The sequence below is a fragment of the Haliotis asinina genome, chromosome 16 (genome assembly GCF_037392515.1).
Source record: "Haliotis asinina isolate JCU_RB_2024 chromosome 16, JCU_Hal_asi_v2, whole genome shotgun sequence".
In the NCBI taxonomy this organism is placed as follows: domain Eukaryota; kingdom Metazoa; phylum Mollusca; class Gastropoda; order Lepetellida; family Haliotidae; genus Haliotis; species Haliotis asinina.
The window spans coordinates 5,888,453-5,916,338 of record NC_090295.1 but is presented as its reverse complement, the minus strand read 5'-3'; the positions used below and the strand labels follow the sequence as shown (position 1 = coordinate 5,916,338).

General features: G+C 38.8%; 2 protein-coding genes across 2 annotated transcripts; one reads left to right on the top strand and one right to left on the bottom strand.

Moving 5' to 3' along the window:
• Positions 1-210: 210 nt before the first annotated feature.
• Positions 211-18,158, bottom strand: LOC137268905 (AP-2 complex subunit mu). The gene is made up of 12 exons (XM_067803512.1): positions 18,070-18,158; positions 17,524-17,616; positions 14,275-14,540; positions 13,811-13,893; positions 9,478-9,613; positions 8,912-9,059; positions 7,939-8,073; positions 5,685-5,820; positions 5,021-5,118; positions 4,438-4,549; positions 1,959-3,507; positions 211-707 (listed from the first exon to the last, which is right to left on the bottom strand). The coding sequence occupies exons 2-11, from the start codon at positions 17,595-17,597 to the stop codon at positions 3,373-3,375; spliced, it is 1,323 nt and encodes a 440-aa protein (XP_067659613.1). The 5' UTR covers positions 17,598-17,616; positions 18,070-18,158; the 3' UTR covers positions 211-707; positions 1,959-3,372.
• Positions 18,159-18,575: 417 nt separating this feature from the next.
• On the top strand, positions 18,576-23,110 carry LOC137268907 (large ribosomal subunit protein eL22-like). Its single transcript, XM_067803515.1, has 4 exons — positions 18,576-18,627; positions 21,602-21,733; positions 22,082-22,203; positions 22,904-23,110. Exons 1-4 carry the CDS (start codon positions 18,619-18,621, stop codon positions 23,046-23,048), a joined length of 408 nt encoding a protein of 135 aa, XP_067659616.1. The 5' UTR covers positions 18,576-18,618; the 3' UTR covers positions 23,049-23,110.
• Positions 23,111-27,886: the final 4,776 nt, after the last annotated feature.

The window sequence follows — 27,886 nt, the reverse complement described above, 5'->3', positions numbered from 1 at the left end:
AATGCAGAGTGTGACACAAACCTAAACTCACACACGCACTTTATGAAACAATTGAGTACCAAAATTGAGACTGCAGGCAGAATCTGGAGATACCATAACTTGCAATCAACACAGGCTGATAACCTCACCACTTCATCTTGTCCAACAACTGGTGATTAATCTGGATTATAAACAAGGGTTCAGATATCCTTCAGTACAAGACAACACACCTCACAGGGATATAATTTATTGCCTACAGTATACCAGACAATATTATACACATTAAGCACATAGATGAGGTGAATCTGGGGAGAGATATTCTTACATATTCTTACATATTTCTAAACATGCCACAGACTATTTCACTGCTTTCCACACAGCATAACTGATATTCACACTAAGTTTCAGATAATGAAATTATTTCATTTCCATAAAAACTGAAGGTTACGTCTACATGTATACCATTCTATGGGTCAAACTGACAAGCTTGAGGAGTTGCCCATAGATGAGAATTGAGTTCTAAATACACATTTTACTACAACTTCAATACAACCACATTCAGCAAGAAGTACCGACCAGGCATTTGTAAATTCTCTTTGAGTCAACCTTTCCCAAAGCAGGTTCAATGACATTACCTTTACACTATAGTCTGCCATACATGTGAGTTATCACGGTACCTGTATTGCAGACTGTCGCATGCACCAATGCATGTGAAAGCTACCTTAATACTTAAAGGTCACATGCAACGTAAAACACAACTTTGCAGATTCTGGTACCTTTCGGTATGCACTTACCGAAACAAATCATAAAAATTGCCAATTGAACCTATAAAGTTGAAAAAAACGCGATGAAAAAAAAGCCCGCGAAATCGGAGTTCAAACGTTTCACTAAATTCCCCCCAGCGCTGGGGGGAAAACTGGTTTCAACACCTGTGCTGCGCTGCGTCCATAACGCATGCGCAGTGAATAGGTTCGCGGAGCTTGAAACAGTATGCATGCCTAGCGTCTGAGGTTGTGAGCAGTAGTCTAATGTTGGTTGTGTACACAAACAAGTAAATGTCTCTGTCACAGTCTCTGTCACAGAGCTCATTGTCTGGTTTATTCACACCTATATGTCTGCCTGCCTGTCTGCTAAAGACAACATGCAGTACACAGCTTCAATCATTGACCACGTGTAATTTGAACTTAACACCTATCAGAGTATACGACATAAAGAAAATAAGTTGATTTATGACTCGCGCCCCCGCGTCCCGTCTCTGCCACATTATGTAATTAGGCACGTGTGATACACATGACATGTTTTTATGTCAGTGGGTTGCAAACAAACTACATTCACTTTTTTCGGATGACTGGATCTGACGGAAACTGGCGCAAACTCTTGTCATTTTCAAGTCCTGCTTTGTACTTGGACGAATGACAGATTCCAGCCTCGCAGTAGTTTACCATCTCTACTGATGTCATTTTTGATTGGATCGAGCGCAAATTCGGAGAACATGTATTTTCAAAATCCAACATCTCTATATACATTCTTCATGGATAACGACTTGTTTTAGTGTGTATGATTTTGTTTGACAACATTATATGAATCCATACTGAAACTACGCATCAAGTACACAAAAAGAAGTTGTTATCCATAAAGAATCTTACTTTCTTGTGACTCGCTATACTTCTAAAATGCCCATCAAACAGATCATCTGTCTGTACACACAATGAACCCTCAGCAGATCAGCAAATGAAACAGCCAATCAGAATCCGTCGTTACACTTGAGTGCACATCCAGGTGCTAAGACTGGGCTCGGTCTCCCGAGGGCTTCGTTTCGGGGGAAGTAAGCCCAAGTACAAAATATTGCACTTTTGAATCGCGATTGTACGCTTATAATGTTGTTTATTTGTTTTTTTAAAAGCAGCAATGTATATTATATGTCATGAATAAGTGATAAATGTGTTTTAATTATGTTTGATTTTTTGGTTGCATGTGACCTTTAAAGCATTATTGATCTGACCAATAGCAGTTTCAGTTTAACATCTGTAGCACAACATCATGCATTAACTGTAGCACATCATGCATATCTAGATGGAATGCAAATTTGGCAGTAGTCTGCTCTTAATCATTTCATGACACTTAAGTTTCAGCCAATAATCTGATCAACTTTCAATATTTACAATTGATCCCACCAAGTCCATGCAAGAGATGTGAAATAAAAAAGATAGATATAAGTGATATTACTCAATGCTATGATAAAAGCTAAGGCAGTAATATAACCAATCTTAAAGTTCAACACAATCTGTACAAGATTCAAACAAACATGGGTAAGTATCTGTGCTCATTTCAAACACATACAAGAAATGGCTTCCTTTCGAAACAGTGACAACTTAACAGAAAAAGTGTATGAAAACAGAATGCCATCATCCAACACCATTGTCTCAACAATCAGAAGCACAACACAAGGAATATTGTTAGACTAACGACTATTTGTATTGCACTACAGTTTTGCAAATGCAACAGGTGTAATTTGGTTTCTGGGAACGTTTGTTCATGAGTTCTGATCAAAACAAAGGAGAAGTATTGATTCACAATAACATCAAATGGCACCTGATCATTTAAATTGTGTATTACTATTGGCATGGATTCCTGTAATGAGTTACATATTCTATCTTTACAAATGGCAACATACATCTAATCTCATCTCTTTTCAAACAACATTAATATCACATGTCTATAATAAATCCACAGTTTGTACACCTAAGCGAAAATCAAGTAATTTGGTGATCAACACTAATGTTGCTATCAAGATTTATTCACACGTGTGTAATCATCATCAACTTGAGTAGTCAGATATGCAAGAGTTATCTCCCTTGTCACATCTGAGGGCAGGCTGCTAACCTGTGAACATAACTAGTCACTTTAAAATTTAACTCTGTGATGATTTTGCCTGATGGCAGCAATAACAGACAGGAGTTCAACCTGAGGCTGACAAAACAATTCAAGATTCAACTGAGCTTTTTCAAAGAAATTGGACATAAGATGCAGCATTTAGCAATATTCCAGCAATATCATGGCTGGGGTGTTGGACCAGAAATGGTCTTCACACATTGTACGTGCAGAATCGCATCCACCATGACCTCTGGGCACTGTTTGGACCAGAAACATTTCAAATGTTTAAAAATTTTGCTCAAGTGATATGATTAGTAAGTGAAGACGTGAATGATTTAGAGACATAGTTGCCTTGCTAAAAATGAAAATTCTTTCCATGTTACAAATTACACGCCTAAATGAATTCAAATAACGGTTTGGTAATTCTGTGTCTACACAACACTTAAGTCTATCCTAAGAACATGACTTGTATCCAGGTAGACAGGGACGTTAATTGGTTTTATCCTAGTTGAGTTGTGTTCAGCATCGCGTCTCATACAGGCCACTCCGACCGATGTATCGTACCCACTTGATGACATCATGATCACTATAGTTCATCTTCGACTCAAATACTTTCAGATACCTAACCTTAAAACCTGATGGAGCAAATGGAACCTGCAACAAAATATGAGATGTTGTTATTTTATACTCAAAAAACAAGAGGCAGATAAACACCAGTGCTGCAAGCCAGGATTTCTTTGAGAGGGGTCAGCTGCACCCACCATCAAAAGTGAAAAAAATCTGTAATCCTTCTATTTGACAGCCAAAACAACTCAATGATAAACACCGTAGGCTAAGGTCAGCTCGGTAGCGCAAAATGAGCTACTTACAGCGATTCATCTTACCATCTCATATGCAAGTAGATGTATGAGCAAAGTTACAGAGCTTAGGAAGACTTGTTTTGAATTCTGGAAGTTTGAATACTTTGATTTTGATTTCTGGATGCTTGACATCACTTTCAGTGAAATTAGTCATATTTTGAAATTAATTATGTGCCCGTTACATAAAAACACTTTATAAATGCATTTATAAATAAAGCCCCCAGGCAAGTACAGTTAGCAGGAATAATGAAATAATGCAGTCTCGCTGCAGCACTGAAAGACAGCAGTAATAATGATTTCAGTATCACAATGAGAAATTATATGAAGTGAATTAGAAATAATTAAGACACAAAAGTACAATACAGAAACATCAACCTAAGATTATACAGCAGACAGACTTAGAACCTTAGCTGCTGTGGTTTTACTCTGGTTTTCCAGCATTCTTTGAGGACATATAGCTGGAATACAACATATCTCATGCATCCTAGTAACTGCTGCACTGACAGCAATGTAAACCTCTGGCATTCAGTCGTGAATGAGATACTATTTTTATGTAAACAGATATAAACATCAGAATGCAATATTAAAGTTTCTTTGTCATGGAGCACTTTCTATTCTTCACCTTTCATATCAAGATTTTGTCTGCAGGTTTCACTCGCAGATACTTCTTTCAATCTTAATGTGTAGGTTTGTAATGTGACCTTCTCCTAACACTGGTACTCACCTCAAAGTTCATTGAGATTGGGGGTCTAGTCCATTTCTTCTTATCATTTGTGTTGAGGAGTTCTATCTCAGCACTCAGCTGGCATTCCTTCATTCCACCCATACGCTTGATCCTGGAATACAGGGAACATCAGACAACTTATCGGTGAGTGAGTGAGTGATTTTTGTTTTTTCGATCTGGGCAATTGGGAACCGATGATATGTGCCAACCAAGTCAGCGAACCTGACCATCCGATCCCGTTAGTCGCCTCTTACAGCAAGCATAGTTACCTTTTATGGCAAGCATGGACATCAGTTATCAGCTTGTCACATCAGATAAGTAAGGCAAATCAGTTATCAGTTGGTCACTTCAGATCCATTAATCACTTCACAAAAGTTAGCAACATCAGTTAGTAGTTGGTCACATCAGTTGGTCACATCAGCTCTCAGTCACATCATATCAGCTGGTAACATCAGTTATGAGTCAGTCACATCGTATCAGTTAACATGGTTAATCACATCAGTTATCAGCTGGCCAAACTTTTTCCAAGACAAATATATGAATGTGAATGATACAATGCAAAGACAATCTTGATGATACTCACTTCCACACAATAGCGTTTTCACTGGCCTTGTACTTAGCCTTGCCCTTCATACAGATCACCTGTACTCCGCTGGTGTTGAGAGGTGTTGGGATTCGCACCTGGAACAAACCAGGGAAATGTCCATCCCACACACTGCACTCATTTAGATAGATAAGTCAAAGCTGTAACCACAGGTCATGAAGTAATTACTGAACAAAATCATTTGGCTTGTAGGAAACACAATTTAGCAACAATGTGCATAAATCTTAGTTTATTCGCATTTGGAAAACAACAAACTGACTTTGAGGATTAACAGGATCTCTTTAAAATGAAAACTGACGTATTTGGCACAGACTACTCTACCACTTATTCACTTAACGTTTAAATATTCTATTAAGTTTAAACCAAAAAGTGTCTTTGAGCTTATGCATTCAACACATGATTTGCCAAAAATATTAGCCAATAACAACAAAGGTTTAGGAGTAAATCTGTTGACTGATAACAAGATGTGACACATTCTCAAAAACAAAGCTCAATATGGTAAACAGAACTTGTTAATATTTTGAAGAAATTGTTTGAGAATGAAGAAAAATGTTGCGAGCAGTTGATAAGTTGTGATTTGCAATACGTTTGTATCTGATTATTATTCCTCCATCGAATACGTCTGGACCTATCATTTCCATACCTCCACCTTCTGGGCCAACAGTGATGGTTTGAAGTTCGACTTGACAACGACCTTCACCTCCATCTTTTGTCTCCCAACCTCTCTGACGAGTGGGATAACACGGAATGGCAGACTGATGTCCTTGGTTGTACGGTATCTGAAAGTGAAGAGCAATGCATGTAGTACGAGCTCAGTTAAAATGTGCTTCTCATAAGTGATTGTATCTCTTTTGAAATATGAAGGAAAAATGTCATGACACATAAATCTTTTCAGTATGACAAAGATCAATAGTGAGACAAGTGAAGTTGGTGCAGTGCACAGGGAAGAAACTGATTTTGTCCTTTAGTGGATATTATCGTATACAAAATTGAATTATTACAGCTCTTATCGTCCATGTAAATTTCGACCTGTCTGTACCTTGTGGCAGCCTAAGTAATGCAGTCTCAGTAAACTTAGGCTCAGTAGTATTTGTTATATTGAAATACTGAGTCTAACAAACCCTATCACCTTTCCTTTGAGTGACCTATGACCGTCCAATCAAACACAAGACAGCTAAACAGACTTAACCAATCAGACAACAGCTACTATTTAGGGTTTTAGGAATTTACAAAATATTTTTAGATTTTCTCTTCCCTGGTCGCTGACACTGATCTCCTGACAAATGAAAATCTGCATAAAATACACACGCGTGACCTGCAGTATATTCTTTCACACTGTTGGCATGGTTACTATACGCTTTTTATTTCTGCAATATGAAATCCTAGAACATTGATAACAAGACAAAATTGTGTCCAGGAACACTGATGCCCCAGCTGCTGTAGGAAGCATTACCTAAACTGAGTGTGCTCTGGTGATTAATTTCTACTAAACAAGTTCAATAAACATCTATGCAACCATGAGATGCACACCTTGAGTCCCAGTGAAACACATGTACAAGCTTAATCAATTCTGTTGAGCTGTTTTTGTGAAGAAGTGGACTTATTCCTCAATTTCACTATCATGAGACAGAAATTCCACAAAAAATTATTAAAGTTCAAACGTCTCTAAACATAAAAAAACTATTAAATACAAAATCTAGATATGAGATGCACATCTTCAGAGTCTCTATAAAAGACATATGAAAGATAAATGAGTTTTGTGCAGTGTTTTTTGAGAGATGAATAAAGTATGTATAGGACAAACAGGATGAATAGAACCAAATTCAACTAATTCAAACATCTGTAGAAGTGACAAAATTAAGAAATTGGATGAGCAAGTAATGAGATGCACACCTTTACAGTTTACATGAAACAGAGGTAGAAGCTCGATCAGTTCTGTTGAGCATCTTTTGTGGAGAAGCCTACAGACTTTATCCCCCATAACACTATATCGAGAGGGAAATTCAACAAAATTTATGTAAATTCAAACGGCATAAAAAGTACTTGTTTAATGAGAATTCTAGAAGTTGGTTAGTCAAAACTGAAACAAACAGCTTTATGGATTACAACTTCTTGTTTACTACGTTGAGCAACGTTTCGATGTGGATCGTCACATTTAGCTTGAAAACGACGTAACAATCTACATCGAAATGTCGCTCAAAGTGATAAACAAGAAGTTGTAATCCATAAACCTGTATGTTTCATTTTTGGCATAAAACTTGGAAAAATAAATAAAATACAAATTCAAAATATGAGATGCACACCTATGAAGTCCCCATAAAGCATATGTGTAATCTAAATAAATTCCTCCATGTGTATTACTCTGAACCAATTGTGTGGAAAATATCATTCAGAATCATTCATGTACAAACATTTTCAAAAAGTTCAAACGACATGTGCACGTGTTAACGTTCATGATTTGGCAAAATGTTTTCTCATTGGTCAGTTCAACGGGTTATCTGACACAACCTTCCACTAGTGTTTGTCTGACTCAAAATAGCAATATAACGAATAATAATGTGCCAAAGTTTATTCAGACTGGACTAAAATGATATTGGTACTATTTATAGACATTCATGTACAGTTTCGGCTCAATGGGCTTTGTAATTTTAAAGAAAATTTACAACATGCTAAAACTTAACAGGTGAAGTGAAGATGAAAGATCACAGATTTAACAAAATCAAGACAAAATGACAAACATCCAAACATCCAAACATGTTATTCCACATGTGTTTCTGAAGGCCTATTCTACCCCAGATCTTCACGTGTCAGTACATCACCATTAAGAAAAAGAGACACAATACAGTAAAAAAATGTGAAGTAAAAACTTTTCGGGATAGACTAAATAAGCTAGGTACCTCATGAGTTCAAATTCTCCATCAGGTGGAATGAAGCTGATGCTGTGCTCTGTCTCAAACTTGCTGAGCTTGACACACTGATGAAACTGACAGTCATCTATCGCAATGGACGTCTTCCCTCCTCCACCAAAGTGACTGTTGAAAGTAACAATGTTTTAACACAATTCTGAAACACCGGTTGCAGCATATGATCAAACTCAACCTTACACATGTAAAACACACAACTATATCTGCTGAAATGTTTGTAATTTATCTCTTTCAGTGTACAGAGAAATCTACTCAAAATGAAAGTATACAAAATTCAAACAACTTTCACTTCTGTAAGCTGTCACTAGTGAGTGAGCGCTTTTAGTAACATTCCAGCAATGTCACGACAAGGGACACCCGAAATGGGCTTCAAAACTGTATCCATGTGGGAAATCGAACTCAGAGTCTTGGCATGACAAGCAAAAACCTTAACTACGGGGCTACCCCACCACCCTAAAAGAAACATTCTACAAAATATAGCCACTGACAGCTGTAAAAAGCTGTAGTCCTTTCTGCTGGATTTAGACTGAAAAAATACCTGCATTATCAATGAAAGAAGATTGTTAATGTGTGCTAATTCCATAAGATCAAAATACAATGATGTGGTATAGCTATAACAAAACCGATACTTTTAAAAAAAAACTTTCTTTACAGGGTTTTTAGGTAAATAACAGTAAGTAACTGTCATTATCTCAAGAATTGCTGTTTTTCCTGCATTAGACAAATGCACTTTTCTTTGATAATTAATAATTACAATAATGTTTTGGTTCGATTTGAATTGACATTGATAATAAACCTTAGTCTATACAAAACACATACCATCAAATACAAAACATTCAATCATATCAAGAACAAAAGTTGATAAGTTGTAGGATGGTTTCACAAACCATGAGGCTAAAATGACCTGATACAATTAATAGCTCCTTCATCCCTTTCAATGACTTACCTCCCCCTGCTTGCTGTATCGTCCAAGCTGCTCTTGCCTTTGCTCTCCATCAGCAGCTTGTCGTTGATACCAAACTTGCACTCCGGCATTCCACTCAGGTAGCTCTTCATCACAATCCTTCCTGCTACATGGGCACTCAACACTTGACCTGTAACAGAGAGCATCTCATGCAGGGGTCAAGACTTTTTTAAAACCCACTTGCCACAGGGCAAATGACTTCAAGAAAGTAATCTGTCCAGACCAATTTTCCTGTGTGTGTCCCAGTCCACCCAGCTGTTAATGGGTACCTCGTTAGGATGAGACAGCCTCAATAAACTTGGTGCACCAAGTGGCAGCAAGAGTTGTATACTCCCCAGGGAGTTGAGATTGAAATACAATGTGCATCCAGTGATCAAGGGAAAAATACCAGCACCTTGAGCATGCACTAGTCCCTGGATAAGTGCACTATTTAAATATCCTATCCTATCCTAATTCCAGATAAGACTAAGATTACATGATTCTGAGAAAGCTGAGTCTACAAGAATTATTCCAGTACAGGGCATGTATTTGGTGCTGCACCAACTCACCTTGTGGTGACATGAGAAGGTTAACCGACTCCAGCACATCCAAGAACAGTTCATTCCTCCGGTACTTGATTCCTTCTCGGCGCCATCCAATCTGACCTGTTACTTGTGATGTGATCTGAGCTGTCTCCTCCTTCGTCTGTGGACACAAATGGGAATTGTTTTTCACTAAGCATGAAAATATGTAGCATATTAAAAAGCGAAAAACACTCTGGAAAAAATTGTCAAACATTCCCTTTGTATCTTAGTAGGGACCATTGAGAAACAAAAGTGGATGTCACCCCATCACAATACAATATTCTTGAGTAAAGTAAAATACTAACTTTTAGCATTACATGTCCAGCATACCAACAATTTGTTGTATCTCACAATAACACTGTCAGAAACCATTATCTAGAAGTTTTATGATATTTTGGAATGCATCAGACCTAGAGTGAATAACACATAAGTTTGTTAGATGCTGTCTTCTGCATAATGTCTTACTTCTGTACTATTACCCATCTTGACAACAAAAATGCTTTAAAAGTCACACCTGTGACATAATTTAGAATGAAGTAAGATAACTAAGTCCCCCTGCCAACCCACTAACACTAAAGTACTGTCAGATATAGGACAAAACTGTTTTTGGACTTTTACACTTTATCCCAAAATTTACACAACTGTGTCAAAATGACCCTATGAATTGCACTCTAAAAAACAAATCCAGTCGAACACCGTTTATCCGGACATTTTGGTTTCACACAAAAGTCATCTAGACATTGAGACATCAGGTTAACTGGATCAAACAAGCAAAACTTAAATATTAATTGAAAGCAATAAATTTTCATGTACGTATATCAATAAATCAACAGTCAATAGTAATAACAGCGAATCATCATAACATATAAGTGTACTGATAATACATGGAAGGCGGAACGCAGGTTATAATTTGTCAGGCAGTCTTGGTCGTAATCATGTGGCGTGTGGAGCTTCAGGTGGTAAGTAAGATGAAAAACGTAAATCGAGGACAAAAAGTCTCTATTTTGCCAATTGCATATTCTTTTTTTTAATTTTAAATGCCCTTAAAACATATGACATCACGCCAAACTTATGCTGTCTGCAGAAAGTAAACTTTCACACATGACTTTGATCACGCAGCAGGCTATTCTAACTTGCATCGCGACAGATAGTAGGGGTCAATTTATAAGTGTTATATACAACACAACTTCAGTAACCTTAATCCTACTTAACATGTGTTTTCGTTACTAATGAGATGTTCCCACACCTGCCAAATCCTAATGAACAACCCGAGAGCCACACGTCCCTTTTTTTTGATGACTAATTGATCAATTCACATCAAATGCATTCCGATAGATTAAGAATGAAATCACATAGTCTTGCAGTAAACATGGTAAACGATAGTGACATATACACATGCATGTTGCACATATGTCCCCGTCTGTATAACTGGATCATTTTTCAATGGAAATCTATGGGAATGGTTTGAAAATTCGCCGTCCGGGTCTGGAAGTGTGGGGTCCGGTTAAGCGAGTACAATTAATGAACGTAAGTTTTGTATCACATAAAAATCATCCAGAAGGCGGGGTTTCTGGATATGTGGGGTCTGAGTAAACAGGATTGAACATCGAAGTACATAATTGTTTTCTATATAGGATGACTTGCACCCTTAAAGTACAATTTGGAGTACTGAATGGAATTTATGGAGCATAAGTAATCTTGTATTTCGTTTCATATATGCACTTCAACATTGCTACGCTAGTGTAAACAGGTCAGTAAACAATAACAGAATAGTTTTTCAAATAAACACATCCATAAATGATTCTACAAGCATACACCAATGCTGTGATGCATATCTGCTATGTTGTCTAAATTATTTCCTACCATAAGGTGCATGTTTTTGTCTGTACATACACTGATACAGCCCTTATCTGCAGCCCTGACAAAAGCAAATAGGAAAAACACACAAACTCTGCAGGATTTTGTTATAATTAACAAAATATACAAATTTGTTGAACAAACCATAATTATTTTCATTTGATACATCAAGAATTGTGACATAGGATTTGCAACATCTCAGGTAACAACCAAGTAGCAAGAGGCACATGCGATGTTGATTGTATCAAAAGTCATCACACTGTGCTTCTGAATCAGACATGGAGTCGGTGCTGTCAGAGTCATGAGAGTGCACTCGTATGATAACAGGACTCAAAGTCGCCTTTTGTAAACCTCTCTCAAGCCAGTTCTGATGCTCCGCAGCATTTTCAGCTTTCTCAACAGACTTTTTCCATGTGTCTTGTGAAATCTCAGCCTGGGATTCATGGACTACTGCTAGACACATATAACATGATCCTGCACACTAAACGCATTTGTGACGAGAGGCAGTACAATGAATTGGGCGAGTACACTTGGCTGCTACAGGTAGCTTGATGATTATGCATGTGCAATACATGTTAACCGTGACATGAAATCAACACCGCATATTCCTTCGAATGATAAGACTGCAATTTCAGGCATAAGATACTGATATTCCACGCTAACCTTTAGATAAGACGAAGACAAATAGATGATTGGGGCATTGACAAGCATTTTTAGATATTCAACAATTTTGTTACAAAAAAAACCCCAGGAAAATGTCATTTGCTTCGTGAAATGGATCGGTGGTCCTAAACATACTTGCTCAGTATATTGTGTTGATTCAATTCGTTGGGGTTGTACCTGTTTCCAAATCGAGTGTGCTATAACAATTCATGCATGAAACGCACAGGGAAAATGAACTTCTCGATATTTATCAGACAACCTGTCTCCCTCTTGTTTCAAGTGGATCGTTCTGTGGGGCGTTCCCAAGTATGCAAATTGGGGTATTTGTCAGGTCGTAGATCATCTTACATCATCTTTACCAGTAGATTCTGAACATCTGTCATTTTAAATGTTGTGTTATTCTGAGCAATGTCAGATTTGGTGATAGCTCGGATCAGTTCAATCGGGTTTAAATCGCAATGATAAGGAGGCAAACATAAGACATCATCACCTTGTGATTTCAGATGCGGGTCAATTTTATACACAGGTGCTCTTTTGTGGATTTTATAATTTCATAAAGTTTTGGTTTTGTTGTGTTAGATGGAAATGTACATTATTGTTTTCTAACCATGTAATCGTGTCTGTCTTCCTTGAATTTGAAGTTGGGGCATTTGTATCACGATCCCTTACATTAAGATATGGAGCACTGTCCATGATAATTAAGCTCTTTGATGGCAACCAGTTGTTTTTGTAGCCAGTCCATAAAACCTGAGTCACTCTTCTTTGCTTATTGGCAGTCTCCTGGAACATGCCTCTTCAGTGCTAGTAACCCACTGCGTTTCTGCAGTGTGGCTTGCATTCACCCAAGTCTCATCAAGATAAACAGACTCTAACCCCTCTTCCTTCTTTTGATGTAGTGCGTAAATATTTCTCATTTGGACAATATATGATCTTACACAAAGAACACGTCTGACTTGCCTGCTAACTTCAGTCTACCAAAATCCGAACTTATGAAGCAATTTCTAAAGTTGGTACTTAGATAATGAGAGGGAATGTTGAGTTTCCATTTCTATTTGCACATAGGTGTAATGATAAGTGTCTATTCTGGATATTATTTGTAAACTGTTATGACGTGCTGTGTACATCCCCTCTTTAATTTCCCTAAAGGATTATCATATCTTACCTGATATCTCAATTCCCCAGCCCGATTTCAACCATCGTCTGTGACACCCTTCACTGATTTTGCTTTGAGACGACCCCTATCTGTCTCTTTTACAGTAACAGTGAGATTCCATGGTAGCTACTCTCTTTATAGTTTCAACATGAAAGTTATTATTCTTACGTCAGCTATCGTTTACAATGAATCTAATTTCAAAATGGGCATTTAAAAAGTGTCCTTTGTTATACAATATAATTTGCATAAAGCCACAGTCTGTTCCAAATAAGTCACTTTGGGCTCAGCAAAAAACACATTGCTCATTTTGGCATAGCCTCTCCTCAACAGAGTCCTTTTCTTTACGTTTCTTATCTTCCTACCACTGAGACTTTAGTTAAGCCGAACTTAGTTTCACAGATATATCACACTTTCACATTTCATCTACATACACTGTACCAATAACTGAATAAAAAAGCTTTTTTTTCCTATTCCAACAGTACTTTAGATGACATAGATGACAAATCCGCTCTGCTAACGGTCCCCAGGCCCAAAGGGAAAGCAGAACCAACATTGAGAGTACATCAGTCTATGTGACATCAAGAGTGCTAAACAACATATATTGCCCCTGTTCAACTCTGATCTTGGGGTGAACTGACATCTTACCTGAGATTTAACTCCTTGTTGTGTGATGAATGTCTTCAAGATACCTGTATCAGTGTTCTGAGGGTATCCAAAATCCAGAATTTCTGCAAAGTTGAAAAGACCTCAAACATTAGCATAAATTGTCTAATCTGCATGGCTGCATTGAGTACCACTAACAGTAAGCTGGAACCAGACAGAATTGAGTACAGTGGAAGCTGTCAAAACAGGCATCTGTTCGATCTGGCAAGTTTTCAACACCAGCACAAAATCTAAGTCCCATCGGTGGCTTGTACACTTATCATCAGCTCTACACCCCAGCACATTGTCTATACCAGAAAATTTCTTCAGTCCCAATGAGTGCCAGTTTAGACAGCTTCCACTGTACTACTTTACATAAACTTTGCATCCTGATAAATAAACAAATGATAACATAAGTAAGCACTGTAACTAAGGTGACTTACTTAAAAAACACAAAACAAGCTCACCATCAAGAATTTCATAGATCAGGACAAAGTTGTTCTTGACATTGTCTTCAGAGATCTTGCCAAAGTAGGACTGCATAACTTCCACCATCTTATGGAGGAACTCGAACACCATAGCAGCATTGACATTCTGTTTTGTAACTGCAGCCAGCCAGATGTTGGACTTCTTGATGTGGAAGAAGCTGGTGCGGGCAATGTTCGTCACTGGCGACCGAACCTGCTGGCGGGCATGGATGACATTCACACGGAAAGCATCAACAGCATTCCGACTGAAAATAACACAGGAAAAAACAGTCATCAGTGAGAGGGGTCATAGGTTGTAAATCCACTTACTAATCACCAATCACACAATCAACTATGCACACCTACATAGCAATTACCATAATTACTGTTTTACTGTGAACTAATGCATCTTTGATGCAGAGAGCTGGTGACCTGTGAAGGTCAGGATTAGAACTGATCTCAGGAACCCACACTTGTCTTAAGAGGTGATGGGATTGGGCATTCAGGCTCGATGACTTGGTTGACACATGTCATTGTATCCCAATGGTGTAAATTGATGCTCATGCTGTTGTTCACTGGACTGTATGATCCAGACCTGATTATTTGAAGACTGCTGCCATATAAAGATTGCTGAGCACTGCATAAAACTTAACTCACACATCCAGGGCTGGTACTGTTAGGGTCAAGGTTACAACAAAATTTCCCTTTACACAACTTCAATGCTCTTTTAAAGGTCACATGCAACGTAAAATACAACTTATCAGATTCCGATACCTTTCAGTATACACTTACCGAAACAAATCATAAAAAATGCCAATTCAATCAATAAAGTTGAAAAAAAACGCAATGAAAAAAAAGTATGCAAAATCAGAGTTCAAAAGATTCACTAAATTTCCGCCAGTGATTGGGGAAAAAGTGGTTTCAACAGCTGTGCTGTGAATAGGTTCACGGATCTTGAAACAGAATGCATGCCCCGAGTATGAAGTCATGAGCAGTAGTCTAATCTTGGTTGTGTACACAAACGAGTAAATAATCTACTCGTTACATAAAAATACTTGTTGATTGTGGTAAGCAGCCTCTGCCACAGAGAAAGCTTTATTGACACCTCTGTCTGCCAGCCTGTCTGTTAAAGACAATATGCAATACACAGTTTCAATCATTGACCACATGCAATTTGAACTTAACACCTACCAGGCTATACACCATAAACAAAACAAACTGATTTATGACCTGTGCACCTGAGTCCTGTCTCTGCAGCATTATGTAATTAGGCAGGTGTGATACTACATCCATTTTTCTCAGATGACTGGATCTGACGGAAACTGGTGCAAACTCTTGTCAGTTCCAAGTCCTGCATTGTACTTGGACGAATGAGTTTCCAGCCATGCAGTAGTTCACCATCTCTACTGAGATGATTTTTGATTGGATTGAATGCAAATTCAGTGACTATGTATATACAAAACCCAACATCTCTATATACATTCCTTATGGGTAACAACTTCACCTAGTTTATATGATTTTGTCTGACAATGGTATGTGAATCCATACTGAAATGACGCATCAAGTACAATAAAAGAAGTTGTTATCCATAAAGAATCTTACTTTCTTGTAACTCGCCATACTTCTAAAATGCTCATCAAACAGATCATCTTTCTGTACACACAATTAGCCCTCAGCGTATCAGCAAATAAACCGGCCAATCAGAAGCTGTCGTTATACTTGAGTGCACCCCCACCCGCTATGACTGGGTTCAGTCTCCCACCGGCTTTGTTTCGAGGGAAGTAAGCCCAAGTACAAAATACTGCACTTTCGAATCGCAATTGCACAGTTATAATTTTGTTTATTTGTTTTTTTACAAGCGACAATGTATATTATACATCATGAATAAGTGATAGTTGTGTTTGATTTTTTGGTTGCATGTGACCTTTAATATAAATCAGGCCCCCCTAAGTAATTGAAGGAATTACAGCAAATTTGAAGGAATTGCATCTCAAATGTAAACAAATGCAGCCCACTCGCGAAACAACTGCAGCGATATCGGTAATTTAGCGGTAATGACAGAAACACATCGGCCCTATCGGAAGCAATGTCGGTAATACTGGAAACACACTCGGCCATCTTCGGAGATTTTTCGGTCGCGAGCGGTAACTCACGCAGCAAAACACGGTGTCGTTGGAAGAAGCACCCGTCTTGGTGAGTTTTGTTTTTAGTTCCTACTATTACATTTTTATACTTATCCATCTTTGACCACCCGTGTTGAATGCGTTTAGGTATGAGGTGTTGTCGGGGCAATAGCTTATGTTTTTAGGAAAAGATAGTCACTCTAGGAGAGTGTCACAAGTCATGCCCCTGGAGATTGTTTACATCTGAACATCGAAGTCGTGCCGATGAACATCATGAACGTGCGCCATGAAGAAGTTTATGAGCCATAATTTTTCTTGCTATGAAGTGCAATTGACAAGTTTAAACACATTTTACAAAAAAAAATGATGTTATATCTAGCGCACGTTCGTAATCATCGGCACGACTTCGATGTTCAGATGTAAACAATCTCCAGGGGCATGACTTGTGACACTCTCCTAGAGTGACTATCTTTTCCTAAAAACATAAGCTATTGCCCCGACAACACCTCATACCTAAACGCATTCAACACGGGTGGTCAAAGATGGATAAGTATAAAAATGTAATAGTAGGAACTAAAAACAAAACTCACCAAGACGGGTGCTTCTTCCAACGACACCATGTTTTGCTGCGTGAGTTTCCGCTCGCGACCGAAAAATCTCCGAAGATGGCCGAGCGTGTTTCCAGTATTACCGACATTGCTTCCGATAGGGCCAATGTGTTTCTGTTATTACCGCTAAATTACCGATATCGCTGCAGTTGTTTCGTGAGTGGGCTGCGTTTGTTTACATTTGAGATGCTATTCCTTCAAATTTGCTGTAATTCCTTCAAATACTTAGGGGGGCCTGTAAATGAACTGAACAATCTGTTGTTGAAGATCAATTCAAACCCAGATGTTCAAGGGTAGTGGATGACTTGAATATGAGCAAGCTGTCACTGTCAAGATTTGTTAACTTGCATCTAAAATTTTTTCACTTGATCCAATTACAACCCACAACCCAAGTTGTTGCCAGACATAGTTTCCTATATCCATATGTATGCATACGTATTTCTCTGCTAGTTATCTTTTTGCATTAATAATTCTTTAAAAATGAATATTAAAATCTAATATTGTGCAAAACATCTTACCCAATGTCATCTCTGAATACTCGGGAGATAAGGACTTCTCCCTTGTGGTTGTATATAAACAATCCCCCAATCATCTTGCTAGTTCGCCATCAACTGGAAATAGATACAGAATTGATAATAGCACTATCTGACAAATCACTTCCACAATTCATGCTAATTTGTCACGTTCAGTGGGACACACGAGTTGAGCCGGACTAACTTTGACAGGTTACGCCCCTTCCTGAATGCGGTCCTGAATGCAATATTTGGACATACTGTGTTTAGTCCACACGTACACAGCACCTGTGAATATTTGTCCATCCTATCAAAACACTATTTCGTTTTTAATGCAACAAGTATGACAGGTTTTAATCATGTACCACAAGAGCAGGTAAAGAGTAACAGCGTACCGGTAATTTATGCGTTGTTCGATGTGTGATGCCCGCAATCACAAATTTTACTAATTCTTTCTCGGGATCATGTAAGATAACTGTAAATAGATGTCACTGAACAATCGCGTTTTGCTCGCCAGGGCTCAAATATATTAATGTAACTAAAATACCCTACCTCATTTGCTTCGTCAAGGGGAGGTTCCGCTCGTTCAAGGCGGAATATATCCCACAATTCCCTCACCATGTCTTTGTATGTGTACAAGTGTTATATATTTGTTTCGAATTTAATATATAAGCCTAATTGGACTTCAAATCAACACATATAGTATAGGGAAACATATTTCGATTTATTTCTTGTCGTTATATGGTATATTTATAAAGATACTTACAATATGACGGAAGGGAGATACATTACTTCCACTGGTATAAAGGTTATTGTAGGGGTAGTAGTATCCACTTGCTGTGTGTTGGTGACTGGGCTCAGGCTATTTGACATAGCGTTCGCCCTTATGGAATTTTCAAGCGCAAAGCAATTTGCCAACCAGCCTTAAAGAATTTTAGCCAAAAGCACGCATATGTTTTGTTTTAACCTGTTAGCTGATGCTGATTTGGTAATATCTTATAATCCGATGTTACAAATAAATAAAATAACAAAAGACATAATAACTCTAAATTTCCGGTGAAGAGACCCACGTGCCAGCCTCTTTGACTCTAGGCCGCCATCATGCCAGGAGTGAGTCCCTTAGTCTCGACAAATTTCTCGCATTTCTGAAAATGTTTTGGGTCCTGCTTCTTTTTCAACACCTTTTACGTACTATTTTATGTTATTGTGTTATAGTGTTGGTGTCAAAAAGTTAACTTTTGTATAATAAAGTCAGAATGCGCAAAATGGCTGTGCACGTCTCCTCTTGTGAGCGATATTGCAGTCGTGACATCGGTAGCAAAACTGCTTTGCAATCATATGAAAGGAGTACTGCACTTTTTCAGATTAAATTAAAGATGTATCCTTAGCCCTTGGGCACCCCCTTCCTAGATCTTTAGCCCTTGGGTACCACGCTTCTAGATCCTTAGGGTTAGTTAGTAAAGGCTAGGGTTGGCTTTACTTTGGTGCGAGTAACTCCATCCGAAAGAAGTGCGCCCGGTAAAGTGCACTAATCCCAAGATCAGAAGGGGTACCACAAACCCCAAGGATCCTTAGAGGGCGCCTAACATCTAAACCCAAAATCTAACGCGAATGACCATAAAGGGTGCAGCGCCCGGTAGACTGCATTCTAGCCCAGATTAAAAAAAGTATTAATATCCAATTAACAAGAAGTAACTCATTCAGACGCCTCATCCAGTATGTTCAAAAGACTCAGATCTCAAATGGGTTAGTTATATCACTTGAGGATTCATGTTGTTACCTTCTTGGCTTCTGTTCCTAACCCCCATCTCCACCAACCCCCCAACCCCACCCCCACCCCCCACATGGTTCCTGGTTCCTGCCAAGGCATACACCGATGTTTAGCGTCCCAACCCTATTTTATGAGGAGCACATTCCCGGCGATTTTTACCGGGAAGGTTTTTGACTGCAGAAACACTGAAAAACGAAGCATCGCATGTATATTTGTACACGGATCGAAAGATCTATCCTTTAGGTACAAAATCCGATTGCTGTCTTACCTCGAAAAAATTTATTTAAAATTCAACACAATTATATTCATCACCACCCCGTATTTTCCACAGTCGGATGCGGCCATTTTGCCTCGTGACGTCACAGGGTCGTGTGTACCAGTTGGGTTTGTTAAAACTGGGATCGGCAGGCAAACGAAACAAAGCAGTTTTTGAATACTAACAATAAATGCACAAACTGGCTTGGTACTGGAGGGGAGTCGATTTCTACTCCACATCTATACGTAGAAAGAATTAATGGTTATAAACCTAACAAACAATGATATTGATATTAATTTCATCTTAAATGGCAATGCAGTTCTCTCAATTACTGAAAATCAGAATGTTTTCAAATGTGTACATATCTATATCCCTCAAACAAAACGCTTTCTTAGTTAACATCTGTTGTACATATCCTATCCTCTGTCTGTCTCTTGCGTATGTTGTAAGATTAATATGAATTTTCAATTATCGGGAGAAGGCTTTTCTAAGTTGGATAACTTGTGCCCAATCCTTTTCTTAATGAATAAAATATGTTTAAGTCAAATCAACGATGATATTTGCTCTTTATGTAAAACTGACCAGGAACACTTGTGAATGTGAATGTGAATATGTAAAACAATTTTGGGAGAGTCTGGATGCCCATATTAATATGGAAATAACTTTGGATACCAGTGCAGTTCCTTTTGTCTATCAAGGCCAGCATAACCTGTTGTATCACTTAATCCTACTGAGCAAAAGGCATGTTTTTTATGCCTTCTAAAAGGCAATGCCTTGTCGTTTAATAAGGTTATAAATAACATCAGACAATTTTATGCCATTGAAAGGTTTATTGCATGTAAGAGCAACAACTATAATGCCTTTGAAAACAAATGGCCTCCACTTAGACAAAGATTAATCATAGATTTTATATATAGTATTTTCTTTCAGGCATAGTCACTTCTCAGTGTTAACAATGTTAATACCCTGAACTTTGCAGCTCAAACATACCTTACAATCCTAATCATATAAATTCTTTATGATTGTCGTAGATCAAACTGTCCCAATGAAGATGTTATTAATTATAACATGGAAAACTTTATAGCATAAATAACAGACTTCTCAGTTTAAATTTTATTTATCTATGGAAAAGTAGTTAATATAGCTTTGAGTTGAAAAGTACATGAACTTAGGAAGTCTGCTGAGTTTATAAACAGTTGCAACTATGATTCTCTAAGGAACTTTTATATGTTGTGTACATTTAAACACTGTGCAAACCGACTTGGAATGTTGCAGCATCTTAAATATTCTGAAAAAGTTACAGGTAAGAAGAGAAAGTATACTTACCAAAACCACTTCATCATAACAGTTACAACAAAATTAAGTCAATGTGTAAAAAGGGAAGGGAAACGGTGAGACAGTAGGATGTTGTTTTAACAGTATTAAACAATATCTTTACCCAGTCAAAAAGGAAAATATAAAAAGCAAACATTGGTATTTTGTCATTATTTAATTATTAATCATCAAAAGGGACATTAATATTTCAACTTAGCCCACTTGAAGCATGTACAAAATCGACCTCCCTCCAGTACCAAGCCAGTTTGTGCATTTATTGTTAGTATTCAAAAACTGCTTTGTTTCGTTTGCCTGCCGATCCCAGTTTTAACAAACCCAACTGGTACACACGACCCTGTGACGTCACGAGGCAAAATGGCCGCATCCGACTGTGGAAAATACGGGGTGGTGATGAATATAATTGTGTTGAATTTTAAATAAATTTTTTCAAGGTAAGACAGCAATCGGATTTTGTACCTAAAGGATAGATCTTTCGATCCGTGTACAAATATACATGCAATGCTTCGTTTTTCAGTGTTTCTGCAGTCAAAAACCTTCCCGGTAAAAATCGCTGGGAAAGTGCTCCTCATAAAATAGGGTTGGGACGCTAAACGTCGGTGTATGCCTTGGCAGGAACACGACGTTTAGCTTGCTGAACTATATTGAAGCTTGTACAAACAGGTAGGTCATATCTCTGCAAACCATTATGCAAGCATCTTTTCATGATAAAGTTTTTATTTCAGAAAGTTACAAAACGCAGCAAAGGTCCCGTAAAGAAGGGGAAGGGTAAAGGCCGCAAGAAGCGAGTCACCCTCCACTATATGGTGGACTGCACACACCCTGTCGAAGATGGCATCATGGATGTAGCAAGCTTCGTAAGTATATTAGAGGCCATCTGGTCTAGACGCTTGGCAGACAAATTCAAGTTTTTAATCAAACCATTTCAGATCAGTAAAATTCTTTTGGCCAAAATGAAAATGAAGGACATTCAAATAGTTATCAAGAATCTGTTCAAAGTATATCTTCTGTTAAGTTAAAGTTAATTCATGATTGTTTCTTAATGATTTTTATCTCACTAATTGCTAAACTGACTTTTTTAACAAGGCTTTTGTGAGAATTTGAGTGTACTAACACATGCTGTGGGATTAGGGTCACCTTCCCTAATCTGATTAGGGCTATCTTCCCTAATCTGTACCGCCATGTCATGGCTTGTGTTTTAACAGGAAAAATACCTCCATGAAAGGATCAAGGTTGATGGCAAAACCAACAACTTTGGAAACAATGTCACACTGGAAAGGAAGAAGAACAAGATTGAACTTACCTCTGAAATCCCCTTCTCAAAGAGGTATGTGGTGTACCGTGTATTATCCCCAATACCGTTCTCTTTTATGCCAAAGGTCAGGCTTTGATTCACGACATGAATACAATATGTGAAGCTTGTTTCTGTTGTACGCTGCAGTGAATCAGTGATATTGCTTGAATATTGCTAAAAGCACCATAAAACCGTACATGGTCAGTAGTCTCAATCCACAAACAGGATCTGTTGTGTCCAGTACCTAATATAGTTGCGGAAATGTATTAGTGTATGAGTAACAAGTTACTGAAGTATGATTGGGACCCATCGGTTTGTCTGCACGGTGCCTGTAATTGTAGGTGTCGCCAACATCTCTGGAGTTTTTTTTCCTATCATCATGACATACTGTTATGTCTTAGACAAATTCATACATTAAATCCTAATCACTATGAATGCTGAATGAACCAGTGAGGATGGAGGTTAGAATTGGTCTTCAACCCCTGCTTGTCGTGAAAAGCAACTAAGGGGATCATTTGGTCAGACTTACCTACTTTGTTGACTCATCATATCTCTGATCAGTGCTCATGCTGTGGATTAGCGTATTGTCTGGTTCAGACTTAATCACTATTATTTACAGACCACAGTTGTATAAGCTGGAGTACAGCGTTAAACAAGAACCAAACGACTATGAATGCTTTCTGCCTCAGTGTAAAGCTTCACATAATTAATGTTTCATTGTTCTTGTCTCAAGGTATCTGAAGTATTTGACAAAGAAGTACCTGAAGAAGAATAACCTCCGAGACTGGCTTCGAGTGGTGGCTAGTACTAAAGAGGCTTTTGAACTGAGATACTTCCAGATCAACCAGGATGAAGAAGAAGAAGAGGGTGACGAGTAACTTGTGCCTGATTCGCAATGTTACCTTGTATCTTGTGAAGGCAATAAAAACATTTATTGCAACTTTGATTTTGTTACATTTACAATTAAGTATATGGTGGACTCCGTCATATATGAAAGTTATCATTTTGAAAACTGGACTAAATTTCTTTAAACCTCACTGAATGGTGGGTGTCCGGAGGTGAACTTTAGCTTTTGATTGATCAGGATGTTTTAAAGAAATGTTTTCAAAGCAAGTTAGTTACACACTAGTCATCTAATGCATGCTGATGTTTGATTCAAGGTCAGCTGTCATGAGCTAATCTAAGCTTATGATATTGACTTGTGTCCTTGGGTAGGATCAAATTAGTTTCTTCATTCTTTTGAACTTGAATGTCATGATGCTTCTATAATGTGAATGAAATCGATTCCAAACACAAGACTTCAAATGTTTAACATGACCATTTGAAAATGCATCACCTCTTGCAACAAGCAGTTAGGAAATTGAGTCGGTGAAGTTGACCTGACCTTGGGCAGTGGATGCACATATGTCTATCAGATTGTTTGGTTCAGACATTTTCTGAGCTGGAAACAACAGTAATGGACTTCTCACTTAGTACAAAAGTTGGAAATCAAACATTACTGATGTAGTGTCTTGAGGTATCTGTTCCTCGGAGAATCTTTGTCCAGCCCTCATCTTGCATCTCAGCTGATATGTACTGTAAGTAAGTAGAGGAAAAGCAAGTTCTGTGATAGTCAACTTCTTTATTGCAATGGGTGTGGCATTTCGGTATAAGTGCTAACACTGTTATCATTGCTTGATAGTGGTGCAGGTTCTAACAGCATTATTATTGTTGCTGGTGGTGTTAGAACTTACACCGAAACATGGCACCCATTCGAATAAAGTACATTATCCATAGCACAGGGTTTTAAAAAAATCTTGTTCTTTTTCATCGTGATCACAACGAGAAGTTCCGTGTATTGTTCAAAACTATCACTGCGGTAATACTGGAGTGCTTGATTACGTTCGTTATGTACATACTGATTGTAGTAAAGCTTTCCCAGCGTGCAAATGATAACATTCTCGAACCACCACGCTCTCCCAGCTTCCCTGGCGTTAGCAGTGTTTCTGAGGTGGTTTTAATACTATTATTATGTGATAGAGTATATTTATATAGCGCACATATTCATGCAGCTATTGCTTGCTCAAGGCGCTGGTATTTGTTTCCCTCGATCATTGCATGTCGGTCTCGGCGTCACATTGCATTATCAATCTCAACTCCCTGGGGATTATACAACTCAAGCTGCCACTAGGCGCACTCATCGAGGTACCCACAGCTGGAGGGACTGGGACACATAGGCACAGTACTTTGTCCAAGTTTACTGTACGTTGCTGTACCCGGAACTAGGTGCATGAACGTATGCATGTGGCCACCATCTGGTCATATACCAACGGATTCTTGGGGTTTTTTTGGGTTTTTTTAAGTGCACAGGGTTGTGACAACACGGAAAGAGTCTGCGCACAATGTTGACTCCAAGGTTTTTACACCCGGTCACAGGTGGGCGCAACCTCGCTGGATCGCAAGCCTGATGCTTTAGCCAGCTCGCACACCGCGCCCCATGTGGCCTCCTGTTGCGGAACGGAACGTTCGCGGTTGCAGGGGAGATAACTCTTCGCGGTCTCTTTCTCTTGGTTACGGATGAACAAAACGCAGAACTTGCCGGAGAGAAAGTGAGACTCGCCAATTGTTATGAATTTTAAAGATTTTCTCGTCGACACTGATTGATAAACAGTTGTTATGGCCATGACATTTTCAGCTGTTAAGATACTCTTTTGAATGCTTCAGTTAAGAGCCAGACGAAAAGGATTTCTTTGTTCTGGAGATGTTCCAAGTCCTTTTTGTGTGTTAGCAAGAAGAAGGAGTTGTTATGGAATGCTAAGCAGCGAGACTAGGTTATGCCACACAAGGTCTAATAACGTGTATATGCGTGTCGTACACCTCCGCATCAGTATTGAGAATGGTCATGTGATGTATGGAGAGTATTTATCGATCAAGACCTGGAACATCAATGACCTTGATGTCCAATATCGAAAAACCAGTCCTAATTTGTCCTCGGATGCATCGTAAAGAGGCATATATATGATGCTATATGGATTTAGTGTCTCACAGACCACAGGGCACTTTTATGACGTATGTGACACTAATAAAATATTTTTTCTTCTTTCTTATATGATCCCTACAGCTTAACCCTTTGGTGGTGGCTTATTCATAGTGTGGGGTTGCTCTCCGTATGACCGCAAGTTGGATGTCATTTCAGTGCCTGGGACTCTCCGTGATCAACGGTGTTAACTGGAAGTATCTGGCACCGCCGTCGTGGTACATTTTGATAGTCATCTCCTTGCTAGTCGTTCGATATTCATAAATATCAACGCCAGACCGTAACGTTTTCGACCCATTTTCAGAACAACGCCCTTGAAACATAACCATGACCAACAAAAAGCTCCATTTTGAACCCCATAAAGCTAAGTAACCTGTTCAAAATCCGCAGGAGTTGAGGATTACCAGAATGAGGAGAATGGCAGGTATTCGGCTTGCGGAGGGTGCCCACACCACCCTGATGAGGTCGCCAGTGGTGCGTGTGGTAAATATAGTCAAAACAATCGCTATATGAGAATTGTCTACCAATCTGATTGTGGCGTAGCTGGCGGAATAGTTTTCAAAGTATACACAACGACTTTGTCTATAGTTGTTTATCCCTCTTGCTTGTTCTTGGATGAGGTATATCCTGTATTAGAAACACACGGTTTTATCGACTCGTGACAATTAGACGGTCAAACAGTTCCGAGGGAATCTGGACGGTGGGGTAGCCCAGTGGTTAATGTGTTCACACCTCATGCCAAGGGCCCGCGTTCGATTCCCCAAATGGGTACAATGTGTTAGTTAGTCCTAATCTAGTGTCGCCTGCTGGTAAATTGGCAGCCAGAAACTTGTATTGTATGTAATCTGATACTTTGCGATGATACTTTCATGGTGTGATCAGCGCCCCACGCTGACGATGAAAACCATCAAGAATTTCGTAGTAGATAATATGACGAAGTTTATGTAATCTTTTAATGTGAGCTTGCCTTCCGCCCAAACGCGTCTCTGTTTCGCTGGGCCCCGTTCCTTTCAGCTCTCGTACAGTAGCGTTTTACATATGACTACAGCACTCAAGCCAGTGTTACCGTATAGGAGGAAGTATATATGTCACGAGACCCTAGGCTACCATACTAGCAAGTGGTCTCTGAAATGAACATATGTTACAGAGAAAAGGACCATAGTTTAAAAAATAAAATACAATGAATAGGAGCTCTGAGAGTTTCTAGGGGAATTTATACCTACTTGGGTATAACAGACCATAGACTTTTGAGAGCTTAGTAAAACAGGGCCTTGAACTGTATAACCCTCTCTTTTCACGAAACACGTTCATGCCCAAGTAGGTAAATTGCAAAATCACGAAACCATCGATCCACACGCCTGACGTGGACTTATGTCCCGACGTGATGAAGAAAGGTTAGCAATTCTCACTTTCCTACCATTACACCGATTTGCGAAGAGATTTATTTTAAGAGATAGCCCAACACTGGGACAATTCAACGTTCCTTGGTTAAATCATAATGTCGTGGCCGCGCAACCATGTCTACTTTCAACTTTCAACTACCCGATAAAAACAGTAACCACATACTAGTGGGCGCAATCGTTGTACATCCATCATTTCAACTGATGGATTAAAACCATTAGAGGACGCATTTTCCTTGAGTAAATTATTTTGAAAGGTTAATGGCAGCAAGTTTTGTCAACCATAAGGACTATGGTGGATATTAGCCCCAAGAGAAAAGGTCAAAGTAAGACCGCCCGAAAGTTCCTTATTTGTGACGCGGTATTCTTTCCTTCTGTTTCTTGTCCAGCTCTGAAAAGGGTCAGTAAAAACACTCAAACTGGGTTTATATGCGAAACGTGAAATTGGCTTTAACTACAGCGTGTATACCAGTGAAGATCCGGGTTAGAATTTATCAGCGGTCACTAAGTAAACCGTGGACCAGAAAGTCCAGTGATTCATAACACGAGCATCAATCTTCGCAGTTTGATTACGATAACACTCTTAACCAGGTCATCTAGCTGGCCATGAAGAGGATTCAGATGGATATACTGCAGACAAAAGTTTCCGCATGATGGGAGGGGAAGCTCACACAGAAATTGTATTGTTCCATTGGAACGTGGCATAAATCTGTTTGCGTCACTGACACTCGCGTCATTTCGTTTCGAAGCGGAAGCAGATATAAAAGTTGTGTTTTTCCATTAGAACAAAGCACAAATATATTTAGGTCATTTATACCCTCGTCATTTCGTTTTGAATCAGAAACAGAAACTTTGTATTTTATTGTATTGTATTAGGACATTGCACATAACGTCATTAGACTTTGAACCCTGTTCACCACATTTGACCCCTCTCCCCAAAGTTGATGTCTGTCATACTTTAGGCAAATTAACTTGATGGTGTTTCAACCATGGTCTGGTTCAATGGGGTCTGGGTGCCGCAGCATTGTTGACAAAGGTGATGATTTTAAGTAAAGAGCAACTACGGTATACATTCCGTTATCTAAGGTATGCCCATGCCACCGTTTGTCCACATGGAAACGTGAGCCGTGGAGGTCCGGGGTATAGTAGGCCTTCAGCAACCCATGCTTGCCATAAAAGGTGACTATGCTTGTCGTAAGAGATGACTTACATTATCGGGTGGTCAGGCTCGCTGACCTGGTTGACAAATGTCATCGATTCCCAATTGCGCAGATCGATGCTGTTGATCACTGGATTGTCT

Excerpts from the sequence above, each read along its gene's own strand:
- LOC137268905 (XM_067803512.1), bottom strand. The coding sequence starts at position 17,597 with ATGATTGGGGGATTGTTTATATACAACCACAAGGGAGAAGTCCTTATC. Across the intron at positions 9,060-9,477 it reads CCTTCTCATGTCACCACAAG|GTCAAGTGTTGAGTGCCCAT; the intron begins GTGAGTTGGTGC and ends TCTCTGTTACAG. Across the intron at positions 3,508-4,437 it reads CAATCTCAATGAACTTTGAG|GTTCCATTTGCTCCATCAGG; the intron begins GTGAGTACCAGT and ends ATTTTGTTGCAG.
- LOC137268907 (XM_067803515.1), top strand. Across the intron at positions 21,734-22,081 it reads TCATGGATGTAGCAAGCTTC|GAAAAATACCTCCATGAAAG; the intron begins GTAAGTATATTA and ends GTGTTTTAACAG. Across the intron at positions 22,204-22,903 it reads GAAATCCCCTTCTCAAAGAG|GTATCTGAAGTATTTGACAA; the intron begins GTATGTGGTGTA and ends TCTTGTCTCAAG.